The following is a 19,790-nucleotide window of genomic DNA, read 5'->3' on the forward strand; positions in this document are numbered from 1 at the left end:
CGAGAAGAGAGTTATCTGAGAGATAGAGGATAAGACGGGAGTGGACCAGGCGTTCCAGGAGCTTAGAGATGAAGGGGAGATTAGAGGCAGGTCTATAGTTAGCGGCACAGTTCTGATCGAGGGATGGTTTTCTAATGTGTGTATGCTGGCGTGTTTACATGAGGAATAAAATAAAAGATAGACTAGAATTGTGATTTCGTGGGGCATACAAGCATCAACTACTACATAGAGCCTGCGGCTGGGTGTCTGTCTCTCGTAGGCGTCCTCTCTAGTGATGAGCGAGTATACTCGTTGCTCGGGTTTTCGGGTGGTATCAGAGTATTTGTTAGTGTTCGGAGATTTATTCTCCACACAGCTGCATGATTTACGGCTGCTAGACAGGCTGAATACATGTGGGGATACCCTGGCAACCCACACATGTATTCAGGCTGGCTAATAGCTGTAAATCATGCAGCTGAGGTGACAAAAACTAAATCTCCGAGCACTAACAAATATTCGGAGACCACCCGAAAACCCGAGCAACGAGTATACTCGCTCATCACTAGTCCTCTCCCCAAAATGATGGCCGACAGAGCACACGTTGGCTCTGTCATGCACCATTATAGTCTATGGCCCAGTCGACACATATCCTCGAATCCCGTTTTGAGGGGGGTTCAGACGTAAGCTCCGAAAGGACAAATTAACAGGTGCCAAAACACAGTGTGAAAGAACTGCAACTCACACCATTTCCCTGTAAATTGAAACTCTGTCCCCTCCCCCCCAAAAAACAGGTGACAATGGTCTAAAGCAATTTTCCCAAACTCCAGTCCTCACGGACCCCACGGGTCATGTTCTCAGGATTTCCATAGTGTTGCACAGGTGAGACAATTCCTGATGCCTTGATGATACTTCCACTACTTGCATAGTACTAAGGAAATCCTGAAAACATGACCCGTGGGGTCCGTGAGGACTGGAGTTTGGGAAACACTGGTCTAAAGCAATGTCCTCCAACCTTGTGGCTCTGTTGTGAACATGCCCGGACTGCCAATGACCGCTCATTTGTGCTGGGAGTTATAGTTTTCTAACAGATGGCGGCACCACAGGTTAAAGACCACATTTCTCACTTTACCAATCCCATGCTAACAGTTCTCTCTTCCACTAGTGGTCCCCATTTACCAGGCTCCAGCAATGATGTAACTTGTTATCAAGTGACCACTGCAGCTAATCACTGACTGAAATGGTAAGCTGCTGACTCTACTGGGATCAGAACAGCATCTAGTGATCCCCGCGGTTATATGCAACGTCATCATTGGAGCTGGTAGAACAGACAGAAGCATCCCCACATGAGTGAGAGGCAAAGGATTGGTAAGTTGGGAACTAATTCTGCATTTTAGGCAATACTGTGTTCATAAAAAATATTCAGGAAGTTGAACAATCCCCTTTAAAAGGGATAAAGCCTATTTTCAAAAAACCGCATACTGCGGAAAAATACATAAAAGTAATAATTGTCGCCTTCATTGATAACCATTTCAAAAAGATCATCAGCTTATCTCTGCTGCAAGTATATACCAACATGTTGGTTAAAAGAGAAGACAAGAAAATTAAGTGGCACTCGTCACTAGCACATTATTTTGTGGGTTTTTATTCCAATATTACAAGGCAATGTAGAGTGAAAACATACAGACTGTGATACAGCTGTTTCACGTCTAATTAGGCTTCATCTGGCTTCATATGGTGGGCCAGATGAAGCGTAGATGCGAAACAGCTGTAGCCCAGTCTGTCTCTTTTCAATCTATAATCCCACAATCTATAAACACAAAATAATGTGCTAGTGGCAAATGCCACTTATTTCTTTTTTCAGCCCCTGTCCTGACACTTAGCTGGTCACCAATAATCTCTACTTACTGGTCCCAAGTCAACACAGCGGAAATGGCAGGAAACGCTCAGTCAGCCTGAGATTTGTTACCGCTGCGGCCAGTGATTAGCTAAGTGAGCAGTTGGAGTGTGGCGAGACAGGAAAAGGAGGTAGAAACCACCGGACCGGCAGCTGCTTGGATCGGTAAGGGGAAGTATTACTTTTTTGTAAGAAAAGTTATAATAAGTCAAAAACATTTATGCTGCTGGAAACTCCACAAAGTAGAAAGGAAAAAAATGAAACAAAAAAACAAAAATACCGTATCTAGATAATAAATAAATGGAAATACAGTGTGGAGCCGGGCGTAATTTCTAAAAAGGGCGCCATTTCAACCCGAAACCTATAAATCATGAAATTCTGAGCCGACTGCCTGGTGGAGACATAGCAGTTGGCTTCTCCACTTAGACACAGGCTATTTCCACTAAGAAGCAGCTGTATATTATGCAATAAAACCCACACATTAAGTGGATATCAAAAAGCAGCAGGGGAGCGGCAGAGCTGCTCGGATGATGTTGGGAGAGTGCCCACCGTAATGATAATGCATTGCTCCGAATCAAAGCGCTCCAGAGACGGCATATTATCACACAACATTTCAGTGAAGTATGCTAATTACCATAACCATCAGATAGGAAAGGGATAATTAGGATGGGCGAGAGTGAAGACTGCTAAATGAATTTACGCATGCATTAACATGTTAAGGAATCAGGCACTTCACTGCGCCGTCTTGGGCTTCAGATCATTAATCAGAAGGTAGGACTCACGAGTGAACCGCCGACATTGGCGTAGGAACATGAAAATGGGGGGGAGAGGGGGAGAGACACTAGTGGTCCCGTGTCTCTCCGGAAATTTCTTACAAGACTTTGGCATGCAGCTCAGGAAAGATGGCAAATTACCCATGCGTTCATACATGGCTTGTGACCAGGACTGTGGAGTCGGAGCCCATTTTGGTGGAGTCGGTGTCATGGAAATTGAGGAGTCGGAGGTTTGGCTTACAAAATCTAAAGCCCTGTCAAAGCTATGTAGTCGTAGTCGTGGAGTCGAAGCCCATTTTGGTGGAGTCGGAGTCATGGAAATTGAGGAGTCGGAGGTTTGGCTTACAGAATCTAAAGCCCTGTCAAACCTGTGTAGTCGTAGTCGGAGTTGTGGAGTCGAAGCCCATTTTGGTGGAGTCGGAGTCATGGAAATTGAGGAGTCGGAGGTTTGGCTTACAGAATCTAAAGCCCTGTCAAAGCTGTGTAGTCGTAGTCGGAGTTGTGGAGTCGAAGCCCATTTTGGTGGAGTCGGTGTCATGGAAATTGAGGAGTCGGAGGTTTGGCTTACAAAATCTAAAGCCCTGTCAAAGCTGTGTAGTCGTAGTCGTGGAGTCGAAGCCCATTTTGGTGGAGTCGGTGTCATGCTTTGCGGAATTGGAGTCGGAGGTTTGGCTTACTGACTCCCCAGCCCTGCTTGTGGCACAACACACCTTCCTCCATCCTCCCCACTGCCAATGGCCACCAGAGCCTCCAGATCTGTCCCCTTTAAGCCGAACATCAGTAATTCCTTGGCGGCATCCACGTTCTCGGGGACCCTCTCCAGACATTCATGCAGGACCCAAGATCGCTTCTTAATTTTGCTCTGGAGTAAAAAAAAAAAATAATTAAAAATTAAGTATTAAAATTTGAGCTAGGATGTAATTGCTCCATGATAGGATTATGGATATTGCAATACCGGATCTGAATATCATTCCCTTCTTTAAAATGGGTTTCCAGAGTAGAAACGTTAATATACCGGTATTAATATTATTCTTAATAAAATAGGTCTTGCTTAGGCCATGTTCACACGCTGCATTTTTTTGTTTTTATACAATTTAAAAGCTGCTTGTAACAATAGCAGCAACGCTAGGAGCTTTCAGAGATCTCATGCAGACGCTTGTTTGTTTTTCCTTACTGTCGTCACTTCTTTCAGTATTTTTGCAGTATTTTTTTCACACACACAAAGCAACGAGAAACTGCAAAAAACACCACTTTCAGTTTTTGCAGCAATTTAGGTAAAAAAAAAAACACAAATACGGTATGTAAATTGCCTCTTCTACCTATCGGAAGTAGCAATCCTAAAAGTGAATATCGACCTTTTAAAGAGCCTTGGTCACATGACTTAGGATAAAAACCAAACCAGAATCCCAATTTGCAGACACTGTTTCGGGGTGCTGCCCCTCATCAGTGCCAAGTGTGAGATCTGGTTTGGCTGTGTGAGAGGCGTCTGGCAGGGTTCCAAGGGATAATGTTTCTCTTTTGGAGAGTGACATGCCGAGCCTGACATGCCAATGTGAAGAGACTTTTAATCCTTGCAATGCTCCTCTGGAAAATTAATTATGCAAATTGCCTGTTCTGAGAGGTAGAGGACTAGAACTGTAGTGCCATGTAGTGTCAATCTCTGAAGTGGCAATGTGCATATTTAATCTCCCAGAGGAGCATTGCAAGGCTAAACAGTCTCCTCACATTGGCAAGTCAGTCTCCACAAGGAGAAACGTTACTTCTTGGATCCTGGTGAAAAAAAAAAACAAAGGTACAGTAGAATGTGAAACCCATTTATTTTTAGGATTTTCCAAAGTATAAACCATACTGTCTCGGTATTGTTGCATGTTTTTGTTCTAATATCCTTATGCTTCACACCACTCCGAGAGCAGTTTAACTGAATTCTTCATAATTAAATTAATAGGTGTTAAAAGGAAATAATGAACTTCACCTAACAAACATAAAAAAAAACCTTTACCCCTAAATAATGTGATCAAATTGCCCTTTTTATGGTTTCATGTTTTAGGTCTTCATCGGTGGCTTAACACCTTGTATTGTTTATAGTTTCAAAGTGGAAGCAAAGCTGAACTTCGGGATGTGTTATCTATATACAGTAGATACACAGGATCCACGATTCACCATTGGTGATGTCACAGCTCACCTCCTCCTCCTGTACAATGACTGATAACACCTCTATATACAGTAGATACACAGGATCCACGATTCACCATTGGTGATGTCACAGCTCACCTCCTCCTCCTGTACAATGACTGATAACACCTCTATGTACAGTAGATACACAGGATCCACGATTCACCATTGGTGATGTCACAGCTCACCTCCTCCTCCTGTACAATGACTGATAACATCTCTATGCACAGTAGATACACAGGATCCACGATTCACCATTGGTGATGTCACAGCTCTAACAACCAAAAACACAATACCCTAAAACGTATCTTTAATGAATCATTTTAAAATCTAAATAGATAATTAAGTACACAATAATTACCAACATCAAGGTCGAGACGGGGTAGAAAAAGTAGCCAAAATTACCACAGGAACTCTTTAATGAGAATTATTTTTGACACAGTCCCTGTTCGTGGCCCTAATAGAGCTCACACCTTCCTAGCCGCGGAGGTTGGCACCCTAGATTTCGATGTGGCGCCCCCGCTCAACGTGGACTGACCCTTATAGGACTGACTGACTCTTATAGCCCTAACTGGGCCCTAACAGCTACCCTCACCCAGGACCCAAAACACCATACACACAAATGGACCTAGGTCAACCTAAAAAAGTGAAAAAGTGTAAAAAACTGAAAAAAATAAAAACAAGGCAGCAAAAAGGTGCTGCAGCAGCTGATACACCTACACAAATAGCATATAAATGTGTACCCTATAAACTGTACTGATAAATAAGATCTAATAAATGATCAGAGTATAATGAGACCCTGAAAGTCATATAGACATCCTATTAGATTAATAGTGATAGCCATCATAACCCCTTTACTGCCATCATAACCCCTTTACTTAAAAAGCCATCCCTGGACCAGAACTGCACTGCTAACTACAGACCTGTCTCTAACCTTTCCTTCATCTCTAAACTCCTGGAACGCTTGGTCCACTCTCGTCTAATCCGCTATCTCTCGGATAACTCTTCTCGACCCCTTACAATCTGGTTTCTGCTCTTTACATTCCACTGAAACTGCCCTCACTAAAGTCTCTAATGATCTAATAACAGCTAAATCCAAAGGTCATTGCTCCCTGCTGATTCTCCTGGATCTCTCCGCAGCATTCAACACTGTGGATCACCAGCTCCTTCTCACTATGCTCCGCTCCATAGGCCTCAAGGACACAGCCCTCTCCTGGTTCTCCTCCTACCTCTCTGACCGCTCCTTCACTGTATCTTTTGCCGTCTCCTCTTCCTCTCCTCGTCCCCTTACTATCAGGGCTCAGTCCCAGGTCCCTCCTCTTCTCTCTATACACTGCCCCTATTGGACAAACAATCAGCAGATTTGGGTTCCAGTACCATCTCTATGCTGATGACACCCAATTATACACTTCTTCCCCTGTCATCACCCCTACCCTAATTCAAAATACCAAGGATTGTCTGTCTGCTGTCTCTAACATCATGTCCTCCCTCTACCTGAAACTAAATCTCTCCAAAACGGAACTTCTTGTGTTTCTCTCTTCTACTAACCTCTCTCTACCCAACATCGAAATTACCCTGGAGGGTTCAACCATAACTCCCAAGCAGCATGCCCGCTGTCTTGGGGTCATATTCGACACCGAACTTTCCTTTACTCCCTATATCCGATCACTCACTCGCTCTTGTCACCTGCATCTTAACAACATCTCCAGAATCCGACCTTTTCTCACCGTTGAAACTGCTAAGACTCTTACTGTTGCTCTTATTCATTCTCGTCTGGACTACTGCAACTCTCTTCTGATCGGTCTCCCTCTTACCAAACGTTTTCCTCTCCAATCCATCTTGAATGCGGCAGCCAGGGTCATATTTCTGTCTAAGGCTACGTTCACATTTGCGTTGTGCGCCGCAGCGTCGGCGCCGCAACGCACAACGCAAACAAAAACGCAGCAAAACGCATGCACAACGCTGCGTTTTGCGCCGCATGCGTCCTTTTTTTCATTGATTTTGGACGCAGCAAAAATGCAACTTGCTGCATCCTCTGCGCCCGGACGCGGGTGCCGCAGTGACGCATGCGGCGCAAAACGCAAGTGCGACGCATGTCCATGCGCCCCCATGTTAAATATAGGGGCGCATGACGCATGCAGCGACGCTGGGGCGCCCGACGCTGCGGCGCCGACCGCAAATGTGAACGTAGACTACCCGCTTCACCGATGCCTCCATCTTGTGCCAGTCATTACACTGGCTACCCATTCGCTACAGGGTCCAGTATAAACTCATCTCTCTCACCCACAAAGCCCTCCACAGTTCTGCACTGCCTTATATCTCATCTCTGTCTATCGCCCTACACGTGCCCTCCGTTCTACAAACGACCTAAGGCTAACATCCCCTGTAATCCGAACCCCACGCCTCCGTCTACAAGACTTCTCTCGTGCTGCGCCAGCTCTCTGGAATGCACTTCCCCAGACGATCAGGCTGATACCTAGCCCCGACTTAGTCAAGCGCGCTCTAAAAACCCATCTCTTCAAACAAGCCTACCACATCAACTACTCAGTAAACTAACTTTGCCCTGTTCCCTCCTTCCAAATATTATTCTAAATCTGCACCCTACTATCCATCTGTCTCCACACCCTCCATGCACACGATAACTGCACTTGATACTTGACTATTGCACTTAAACACACGGGCTGATGACCGGATCATGCAGCTTTGTATGAAAATCCCTCTTTATTATAATTGCCAGACCTGAAATAACGAGCACTTTGCACCTACTGTGTCCCCCCATTTCCTTGTAGATTGTAAGCTCGCGAGCAGGGACCTCACCCCTAATGTCACTGTTTAAATTGTCTTAACTTGTATTGAATTTGTCTGTATAAGTCCCCGCTTAATTGTGCTGCGGAATATGTTGGCGCTATATAAGGCTACTTTCACACTAGCGTTAACTGTAAACCGTCTCAAAACGTCTTTTTTCAGAAAAAACGCATTTTTTCCCCATAGACTTGTATTGGCGACGTATTGCGACGGATTGGCATACGTCGTGTCCGTTTTACGACGTATGCGTCGAAATTTGGCGACACGTCGTCGGCAAAAAACGTTGATTGTAACGTTTTTTGTCTCCACCTAAAAAACGTGTCGCGACGTATCCTGCGGCATACGTCGTTGGCTGCAATGGAAGCCTATGAGCGACGGATGCGTCGGGACACGTCGTACGACGCAATACAGCGCTGCAATACGTTTTTTTTACACTGAGCATGCTCAGAAGCAGAATTTTGTTGCCGATTGGCCAGACACCCCCAAATCTATATAAACCTAGCCTGGGCCTTCAACCCCACATATGCCAGCAAGACCCAGAGAGAAGACTGCCAGCCACAAGACCCCAGCCAGCCACAAGACCCCAGCCAAGCTTATGTGCTTGTGTGTGTGTGTGTGTATTTTTGTACGGCTGTGTGCTTTTGTAAGTATGTCTTCATGTGCCCTAACCCTACCCCTAACCCCACCCCTAACCCTAACCTGAAATACATGGCACTGAAATACGTTTATATACGTATATACGTATATAAGTTCCAAGATATTTCAGTGGCCACGTATATAAGTGCCACGTATTTAAGTGCCACGTATTTAAGTGCCACGTATTTAAGTGCCACGTATTTAAGTGCCACGTATTTAAGTGCCACGTATTTAAGTGCCACGTATTTAAGTGCCACGTATTTAAGTGCCACGTATTTAAGTGCCACGTACTTGAGTGCCACGTACATAAGTGCCACGTACATAAGTGCCACGTACATAAGTGCCACGTACATAAGTGCCACGTACATAAGTGCCACGTACATAAGTGCCACGTACATAAGTGCCACGTACATAAGTGCCACGTACATAAGTGCCACGTACATAAGTGCCACGTACATAAGTGCCACGTATTTCACGTAAATGCCACGATATTTCAATGCCATGTATTTCAGTGCCACGCATTTAAGTGCCACGTATTTACGTGCCACGATATTTCAGTGCGTATAACCACGTAGTTATAGTATTTATAGTACGTGGCACTTAAATACGTGGCACTGAAATACGTGGCACTATGACTGTCAGAAAATGTTCATTAAACGGTTAGGTGTGAGGTTAGGGGTAGGGTTAGGGTTTGGATCCCTTTATCATCATCCGTAGTTCATTAATCGGATGTATCCAGAGTCGTCTCCGTCTCCGTTCCTGCAGAAGAATCCTACGTCTTTCCGCTGCCGCCTCCTTCTCCCGCACTATGATATCCAGGCGATTTGTCTCAAAGATAACGTCGGTAACCAAACTAGCAATCCTCCCAAGAACACCTTCCATCGCTGCCACAAAACTAAAACCCTCAAAGATGGGCTGTGAAAACAGTAACTATATAGTTTTCCATATTTTCCAGTAGCCAATCAAATTTGGGAGCCTCCCATTTTAAAAACGGATCCGTCGTAAAAACAGATACAACGGATGTTAAAAACGTATGCAATGCATCCGGAACGTTTAGCGGATTTGCGACATATCCGTCGAAATGCTGTATGCGTGGCATACGTTTGTCACCGTTTTTCACTTTTTTGACGCATCCGTTTTTTCGGCAAAAAAGACGTTTTGAGACGGTTTGCAGTTAACGCTAGTGTGAAAGTAGCCTAAATAAAGATTATTATTATTATTATTATTATTACTACTGTCTTCACTAGTGACTTACAGATAGACAGAAAAAAGCTAACAGTAAACAGGGGGTACAGAGGAGCACGAGTATCCTATGCTCCTACCCAAGGGATCATAGTATCAAGACCTCTTAAATGTATAGAGGCATACCACTGCTCTCATTAGTGTATAATAAATTAGATATGACCTAGATATAGTCAGGGCAGACATAGACAAACTTCAGATGAAAGAGAAAAAGATTTACACATCCATATTTGTCAAATGGCTCATATACTATAACTCATATCTGTGTATCAATATACCCAGCATATATAGGCACATACAAATAAAGCCAAATTCTTAGTCTCTCATGGCTCTCATCTTAGAGCTTAAGCACCTACAATATTGCTATAAACAAGTGCTGTACAGAATCTGCCATGATAATAATACAGTTATCTGATAATAATACAGTTATCTGAACAAGTCTGCCATGACAATGGTGATGTCACAGCTCACTTCTTCCTCATGTACAATGACTGATAACACCTCTATATACAGGAGATAACCTATTGTGAATGGTGGATCCTGTGTTATCTCCTGTATATAGAGGTGTTATCAGTCATTGTACAGGAGGAGGAGGTGAGCTGTGACATCACCTATTGTGAATGGTGGATCCTGTGTTATCTACTGTATATAGAGGTGTTATCAGTAATTGTACAGGAGGAGGAGGTGAGCTGTGATATCACCTATTGTGAATGGTGGATCCTGTGTTATCTACTGTATATAGAGGTGTTATCAGTAATTGTACAGGAGGAGGAGGTGAGCTGTGATATCACCTATTGTGAATGGTGGATCCTGTGTTATCTACTGTATATAGAGGTGTTATCAGTCATTGTACAGGAGAGCACCAAAAACGCAGTCAACACCGTCCGATTATTGCAAATATAGAAAAACCTTTATTATGTGGTAAAAACACAGGTATACAGCATGGCAGGAAACCATCCCCTACACAAGCCCGCACACACATAGCACAAAGGGACCGGATTAAAGTGCATTAGTAATATTATGGACCATAGAAGTAAAAAGTCCATATAGAGTGTCAATTCATATTTAACATATAGAAACATCTATCTTCAGTACCTGTGACCATATAAACATATATCAAAGATCAGATAGCTACCACAGTGGTAAGTCACAGTACCCGTGCACAGCAATCCCGTCCTCCCCGACGCGCGTTTCGGCGATTTGCCTTCCACAGGGGGGAGGTGGTGAGCTGTGACATAACCTATTGTGAATGGTGGATCCTGTGTTATGTCACAGCTCACCTCCTCCTCCTGTACAAGATAACACCTCTATATACAGGAGATAACACAGGATCCACCATTCACAATAGGTGATGTCACAGCTCACCTCCTCCTCCTGTACAATGACTGATAACACCTCTATATAGAGTAGATAACACAGGATCCACCATTCACAATAGGTGATATCACAGCTCACCTCCTCCTCCTGTACAATGACTGATAACACCTCTATGTACAGTAGAAAACACAGGATCCACCATTCACAATAGGTGATATCACAGCTCACCTCCTCCTCCTCCTCCTGTACAATGACTGATTACACCTCTATATACAGTAGATAACACAGGATCCACCATTCACAATAGGTGTTGTCACAGCTCACCTCCTCCTCCTGTACAAAGACTGATAACATCTCTATGTACAGTAGATAACACAGGATCCTGGAGAGCCCCAATCGACAGCCATACATGTGCCTCGTGGCTCCATTTTCTGTCTATGGGAAAGCTGGAGCTGGTGGAGGGTCACATCCCAGTGGTATTGGGGGGACACCCCACTGTACGGCTTTATCCTCCCCCCGATAAACGCAGATTTATGGGCGGTTTCCTATTCATTAGATGAATGCAAAATATGACAATAAAACAACAATTATTACACTGGGAAAAACGAGCCTCACTCTCCGCCGCTCCAAAATGCTGCCGGGGCCAATACTTAACCACTAATCTATTCTCCGGAGAATTTGTAAACCTATTATTTCTTCCTGGATGATTTGTATAAGCTAATTATTCTCCCATCATTAGCCTGTAATATAAAAAGGGAAGAAATACAAATCATAAGAGGGGAAATGAATGCATTTGCTGAAATTAATTTTGCACAAGGTCAAACCTGCAGAGAAAAAAAAAGACATAAAAAACAATTACCTGGATGTTGTTCGACTCTGAACAATAAGAACATACAAAAGGGAGGAACAAAATAATGAGAGGTTTTATCCAGGAGCCGATTATCCAAAGGAAACAGTCAGTAATTGTCATAATTACCGCTCGGTGATCGTGATGAGAACGCCAGCAATAGTGTGACAACGCATCTTATATGCACAAAACACTAATTTTTATTTTTCTTTCTTTTTATTTATTTATTTTTTACACATTTCTAAAAATACATTTACAAGCGTGAGCTACACTGTGGATTTTCGGTCTAGGTTTTCCATGCAGAAAAATATGCAACTGATTTCAGTAATCGCAAAAAAGGAGTTGCCCTCTATCGGTATCAATTTATTCCGTTCAGTGCAGATTATTACATGACAAATCATCAACAAAACCACATGTAACGCATGGATTTTAGCAACAATCCAAGTCAGGAAAATCTGCAACATAAAATCTGCAGCATAAAATCCGCAACATAAAATCCGCAGCATAAAATCAAGAACATAAAATCCGCAACATAAAATCCGCAGCATAAAATCCGCAACATAAAATCTGCAACATAAAATCCGCAACATAAAATCCGCAACATAAAATCCAGAACATAAAATCATGCAGCATAAAATCCGCATGTGTCAATGTACCCCAGCTAAAGTTGCAAGGAAAATTAAAGAGGGTTTTCGAGATTCCCCATACTGATTACTAATCCATAGGACAGTTCAACAATATCTGATTGTTGGGATTCAACAACAGCTACCCCAACTGATTGGCAGTCAGCTCTGGTGGGAGCCAGATGTCAATGGATCTGAATTGCACGGTGAAGTGACCGTCCCCAGATATTGCAGAACAGCTGTTGTTTAAGGGAGTTGTGCTCTTTAAAAAAAAAAAACGTTGACAAAACTTTGCTAGATTTCAATTAACCGTTTGGGGACCTTTCTTAACTTTTTTTTGGCTTCTTCTAAGCTACTCAAGGCAAATTTATAACCACATCAAAGTTTGGCGCAACTTTGATGTGGTCTGTAGTCATAAATCAGCACAAAAGAGTTCAGAAAAATCCTTAAAAAAAAAAAAAACTGCAACAGCAGAACCCTGCATGGACTTACAGTGGCACGTAAAAGTTTGGGCACCCCTGGTCAAAATTACTGTTATTGTGACCAACAAGTTGAAATGATCTCTAAAAGGTCTAAAGTAACATATGACATTTCCTTTCAGTCTTTACATATTAGAATTCACAAAAAGGAAACTGGTCCGATACATAAGTTTGTGCACCCTTGGAGATTTGTGTGCTCAGATAACGTCTCCCTGTTAGGGTTACGGCTTGTTCTCGATCATTGCTAGGGGATGTAAATTTCCCAGCTTTATAAGAACCCAGCCTCCTCTAACCTTGTGCCAAAAACCAGCAGCCATGGTTGGTTGGTTCTCTCTCTCTCACCAACACACAGCTGGTTTTCAAAAAGACTGAAGCTAAAAGTAGGTTGATGGCTGTGCAATTATTAAAGGGGTAGTCTGGACTTGGGCTACTCTATGAGACTGCAGACTTGTGAATCCTCATAGCTCCTGCACTGCCCGATATGAGGATTCTCCAGTGCCAGGAGCTGCGGTCATATGACCACAAGTATGCGATTAGCATTCTCCAGGCCACATTCCGACTAGACTTGTGTTCAGAGTGAGGCTGGACAAGTCTAATTGGCCTGTGACTGCATCATATGCATATTTGTGGTCAAGCACCAGCCGACATCACCGAAGAATCCTGACAACGTGCAGTACGTGCGATGTGAGGATTCACATGTCTGTAGTCACACAGAGTGCCACAAACTTGTACCCTAAGGCTGGAGAGCCCATTTAAAAATCCAACAGTACAATGCAATGATGAGATTCCATATTTGCCATTTGGAGCTTTAAAAACAAAAGACAAATAGATTGCTAAACATCTGCAATAAAAACTGTATTTTCCTTGACTGAGCCCTATGTGGTCATTTCCATAATTATTCAAATATTATGCTCTAAAGAGATTTATGGGTCATTTTCGACCCTTTTGGTAAAATTGTAGAGTCGTCTATTGTGTGTGGGCAGCTCTGCTCTGGATGAGTGTTACACTACATAGTACCTGGGTTCCCCACAACACTACTGACCCCGGCGGTATGTAGGCAGCTAAGGTGCGCCATTAAGAGAATAAGCCCTCATCTACTGCAATTATCAGAAATTAACCACATTTGGCGAATGAGCGGTAAAACCTCGGACTAATAGCATGTAATCACTGTGATAATAGAGGAGTCTCTGGGGCCGGTGACACTGCACTTAGTCATCCAAACATCTCTTAGACCAGAACGTGTCACCACCAGCGCGCTGTGCAACTAGGGCTTATTTCTTATCTCATAAATCAATAGTAAACATGAAACTGAAAAATAACTTTGCAGTATCTTCTTCTATCTCCCCCTGATCTGAGCTTTCATTCTCCATTCATGGGTCAAGTCTCTCATCAGTGAATACATCTTATCACATCACAGAACTAAGATGACAGTTGGTGCTCATGAAGTTCTATGGAGAACTTGTTGCAGAATGTCTGTCTGCCTCTAGAGGCCCTGCCCTCCTCCACCAGCCATAGAATTTTACGAGCACCCACCGTCACCTCCTATCTAAATAATGGGAGAATCTGTATTCCCTGAATTGAGAATGAATGATCCGTCCAGGAGGAGAAAGAAGCCGATTTCTTTGGTAAAGTATATGATAAAGTGGCTTATTTTCACGAGCACTACATGGTAGCTCTTTAAAGTCCAGGCTTGTGGGTAAAGCCTACAATCCCTCCATGTAACTGCAGTCTTTGGACAGCACATACTGCGCCCTGTTTGGATCTTTTGGTGCCTGAAAAAAGCCGTTTTTTGACCAAAACTATGGCATTTGCAAAATTCCGGCCACAGTCCAACTAGAAGCTCGCAGGGCATGTCTAGTCAGTATGGGCCCGCATGTATCCCAATTGCATACTTGAGGTCACATGATAGCCCACTCCCATTACCGACACTACTACTCCCATCAGCCGACACCTGTGACCAGAGGTAACGTTTTTACCGTCGTCACAGCTGATAGAACCACAGCGCTCTGACCAGTGGTGATAATCTTACCACCGACCAGAGCCACCGGTGTATCTCACGCTGTCACGCAGATGACAGTGCGGGAAACACCCAATGTTCGCGGTGTGAAACCAAACAGTAACACGGAAAAGTCAGTGTTCTGGGTCTGTGCCTGAACAGTAGGTTATTGGTAAGGACCCCAAACCTTATTGTTTGGGCTTGCCCATCTCTTCTCCTCACCCAATAGCCCTGCTGATGATGGACTCCTCACTTAGCCAATATAAAAGTCATTCTACTACCCAATGCCAAAAAATACATTTTTAACAGGGATATTCGAAAAAGCAAAATCCTGGTTGCATAACATGCTGCTAAACCAAATCCTTTATAAAGGGAATGTGTCATCAGAAAATGTCATAGAGGCTCTGTTCTGTACAGTAGACGTTTCAGCAGTAACATTATCATCGCAGCCAGTAGATAACAGTGTCCACCATTCACAATAGATGATCATGGAATGTTAGAGTTGGAAGGGACCTCCAGGGTCATCATTGATACATAAAATGAGAATAATGGGGATAGGGGAAAATATGTGCAAGTGGGTTGAGAGCTGGCTCAGGGATAGGAAACAAAGGGTGGTTATTAATGGAGCACACTAGCACTGGGTCGCAGTTAGCAGTGGGGTACCACAGGGGTCAGTATTGGGCCCTCTTCTTTTTAACATATTTATTAATGACCTTGTAGGGGGCATTCAGAATAGAATTTCAATATTTGCAGATGACACTAAACTCTGCAGGGTAATCAATACAGGGGAGGACAATTTTATATTACAGGATGATTTATGTAAACTAGAAGCTTGGGCTGATAAATGGCAAATGAGCTTTAATGGGGATAAATGTAAGATCATGCACTTGGGTAGAAGTAATAAGATGTATAACTATGTGCTTAATTCTAAAACTCTGGGCAAAACCGTCAATGAAAAAGACCTGGGTGTATGGGTGGATGACAAACTCATATTCAGTGGCCAGTGTCAGGCAGCTGCTACAAAGGCAAATAAAATAATGGGATGCATTAAAAGAGGCATAGATGCTCATGAGGAGAACATAATTTTACCTCTATACAAGTCACTAGTGCGATCACACTTAGAATACTGTGCACAGTTCTGGTCTCCGGTGTATAAGAAAGACATAGCTGAACTGGAGCGGGTGCAGAGAAGAGCGACCAAGGTTATTAGAGGACTGGGGGGTCTGCAATACCAAGATAGGTTATTACACTTGGGGCTATTTAGTTTGGAAAAACGAAGGCTAAGGGGTGATCTTATGTTAATGTATAAATACATGAGGGGACAGTACAAAGACCTTTCTGATGATCTTTTTAATCATAGACCTGAGACAGGGACAAGGGGGCATCCTCTACGTCTGGAGGAAAGAAGGTTTAAGCATAATAACAGACGCGGATTCTTTACTGTAAGAGCAGTGAGACTATGGAACTCTCTGCTGTATGATGTTGTAATGAGTGATTCACTGCTAAAATTTAAGAGTGGACTGGATGCCTTTCTTGAAAAGTATAATGTTACAGGGTATATACACTAGATTCCTTGATGGGGCGTTGATCCAGGGAACTAGTCTGATTGCCGTATGTGGAGTCGGGAAGGAATTTTTTTCCCCAATGTGGAGCTTACTCTTTGCCACATGGTTTTTTTTTGCCTTCCTCTGGATCAACATGTTAGGGCATGTTAGGTTAGGCTATGGGTTGAACTAGATGGACTTAAAGTCTTCCTTCAACCTTAATAACTATGTAACTATGTAACTATCATGTCCAACCCTCGGCTCAATGCAGGATTCACTAACCATCTCAGATATATGTCTGTCCATAATGTCACAGCTCACCTCTACCCCCTTTCTTCATATTGACCTTTGCCCAGCTCACAGCAAGCCCGATTTACACGTTAATGTTCATAAATTAAACAGAGTCCGAGCCAGGCTATTGCTGCTAATCTTCATGTGAAGAACAGGAAGAAGTGGATCAATATTAAATAACTTAAAAAAAAAAAAATTACATAAAAACCTGATTATCACAAAAGGTCACTCAAAAACATCGTCTATGTTCAATTATCCATTTCATACAGTGAAGAAAATAATTGAAAAGGGGGAAAAAATCGTGGAAGATAAACATCTAATTAATGGTTGTGTTGATGGTCAGATATCTGGTAAAATAACAACATACCAAATAGTCCTGAATTGTGGCAACGTTGACAGCGGACTTCCTCCATTGCCTCTGATAAACCAGGTCAGTGTCCAGGCCGTATGCATGAGCCAAGGATAAAGCTTCTCCATACTCTTCATTATCGATCTGCAGCAAGTATGACATTTGTCAATATCAAATTATGACTTCTATAATATCAAAAAACGATCACCGCTACTGGAGACTGAGGACAGAAGTGCCTCTGTTTGTGTAATAACCATCTTCACACCGGATATATTGTCCTTTCGAGTATTACAGCCTGATGAAGAGCTCAGCTCGAGGGCGAAACGGGTCACATCGAGCTACACAGTTTTAATTATTAAGCCCGAATTATGAACAGTTTTAATTATTAAGACCGACTTCTTTTTGGCCAATTTGAATAATAGTTTTGCCTTTTGTGAACACCCAGCCCAGCATACCTTCCTCTGATAAAGTTCCTCTGGAGTTGTAGACCTCAAACTAACAATCCTGTATGTTTTTGTAATGGTTCGTGGACGTTTTCGAGGTGGAGCAAAGCGTTCCATCTCCGTGGCAAAGTACAGTCCTTGCTTTATGTAGGACAAATATCTGTCTTTGGCTGACATCTCATCATCAAAGTCAGAGTCTTGGTCTCCGTAGTCCTCCTCACCAGATCTACTCTCCAAGCGTGACCTTTTAGGAGCAAGTTTTACTTCACACTAAAATTTAAAAAAAGAAGCAAAAGTGATCACTCGAAAGAAGAAACAACTCATGTACAGGTAAATTATTAGATTTCGGACACTGAATTTGACCTGTTAAATTCACATAAAGGTATATATGCCAATATTTATGGTGTTCACCACTGGGTAATTATGCAATACAGCCTAAAGACACGCCCCAGAGGATCTTGTGTGCACCATACCCTTGTAAAACACCATTAAAATACCAATTCAAGAAATTCTGCTTAAACCAATAAATGAGAACATAATATAAAATCTATAAAGTGTATCCATTTCTGGAAATATTCTTGGAGATTTCTGCAGTAATGCACAGATTGTTTCTATGCAGTCAACAACTGCCTATGTCCCACTGTTCTTCTGTACCAGGAAAGCATACTTTTATTCACTACCTTTAAACTGGTCATAGGGGTAATGATGTTTAGCAAAAAACCCAAACAGAAAAGATTTATTAATGTTATGAGGGTTGTAGAAGATTTGTTCCGCAGCTTCAAACCATACATCCATTGTTAGAAAGAAAGAACTTTAGTAGATAAACCTTAATAGACTGTTCCCTATCAGTTTATCGGAGATGTAAGCAGCCAGTGATAAACTCAGCAGATGCCTACAGCGAACGACGTAAAAAGTAAGGCACCATCTGCAAGTTTCTAGCTGCACTGTAGAGGCCATTTTAAGGGGCCCTAAGCCTAAAATGAATGATAACAGTAAATTGCATAATCTTACTAGCACTATTTGACTTTCTACAGGACCTTCTGCAAACAGTCATATAGGAATCATGCAGAGAATACAAGGGTTAATCCCCTGCTGACCTGTCCATTTTGTGGCTAGGAATTGGCCAAGGATGAAGAGCTTATTTAACTCTTTGTCCTACAGGTGAGAGGCTCCTGCTGCAGAAAGTTGTCCTGGACACCACACAGCACATTTTTTTCATAAATCTTACAGCTTTAAAAGGACATCTGTCAGACAAACCACCACACCAAACTGTTTATATGGTCATGTTGCTTTATGAAGGAATAGGCCATTCATGCCAATATTTATGCAATCTCTGGCACCCTGGTTTAATTCATATGCAAACGAAGCTGAAGTGCTTTTGGCATGGCTAAGCTCTACCCCAAGGCCTCTGCTTCCCGGGCTCAGTTCCATACCAAGAACCGCCTCCCTTTGTTTGAGTGACAGCTCACTACATTAACTACACAGTCAGTAAAGACATGCAGAAGAAGGTGGGACTGGGAGAAGAAAAGAGTCGGGGAGACTGAGGGCCCAGAGCAAAGCCAAAGTACTTCAGCTTATTTTGCATAATATTTAAGGCAACTTTTTTCAATCAGCGAGCAACATATGGCTTATATAAATGAATCTTTCAACAAAGCAACATGACTATATAAACAGCTTGGGGGGGTTGGACTGTGCGGACAGACTCCCTTTAAGTCAGAGGGTAGAGGCTCCTGCTGTAGTTATCTCCCTTACTGCCACACATAGGACAGTGATGAGGAGAAGGAAGAACATGGCTGAGCTCCTGGGACACAGACGTCTTCATAGATTTCACAATTGTAATTCAGAGGTGAGATTGTCCAGCTTCAGCTAGTTGTCTCACAGCCACACACAGGACCGTGACGTGAAGGCCTCGAATAAGGGCCGAGACCTGATCACTGGACTGGCACACCACACTTAGATAGGGCAGGTCCAACAGGTTTGTAAATTCACCTTCATTCAAACGTCATGAAATATTTTAAAAAGGTTGTGGCTCCGGAAAAAGTCTCCTATATTGTAGGGATTCAAGTTTTCTAGCAGAGATGAGGTCTACACATAGGCACTTGGTCCTGGTGAGCTAATCTCTACCGCTTTCTTCTCATAAATTTCTCCGTAATCTACTGTTAACCCCTTTCTGCCATCGGACGGAATAGTACATCCGGTGGCAGAAACCCCGCCCCGCGTCAAAGCCGGGACATGTCAGCTGTTTTGTACAGCTGACATGTGCCCGCAATAGGTGCGGGCAGAATCGCGATCCGTCCGCACCTATTAACTAGTTAAATGCCGCTGTCAAACTGACAGCGGTATTTAACTACGCTTCCTGCCATCGGGCTGTTGACCGAATCCAAACTCTTTACAGATAGT

General features: G+C 43.0%; 1 protein-coding gene across 2 annotated transcripts in view; it reads right to left on the bottom strand.

The window, feature by feature from the left end:
* NBAS (NBAS subunit of NRZ tethering complex) overlaps positions 1–19,790 on the bottom strand; it is a 670,356-nt gene that overhangs the window by 494,168 nt on the left and 156,398 nt on the right. For both annotated transcript variants that reach the window (XM_077291450.1, XM_077291451.1), the window contains exons 15-17: positions 17,403–17,660; positions 16,966–17,091; positions 3,357–3,508 (exon numbers count right to left, since the gene is read on the bottom strand). In XM_077291450.1, coding sequence (XP_077147565.1) covers positions 3,357–3,508; positions 16,966–17,091; positions 17,403–17,660 — 536 coding nt within the window. The remainder of the gene's footprint in view (positions 1–3,356; positions 3,509–16,965; positions 17,092–17,402; positions 17,661–19,790) is intronic.

Source organism: Ranitomeya variabilis, chromosome 2, assembly GCF_051348905.1.
Source record: "Ranitomeya variabilis isolate aRanVar5 chromosome 2, aRanVar5.hap1, whole genome shotgun sequence".
Taxonomy (NCBI): Eukaryota; Metazoa; Chordata; class Amphibia; order Anura; family Dendrobatidae; genus Ranitomeya; species Ranitomeya variabilis.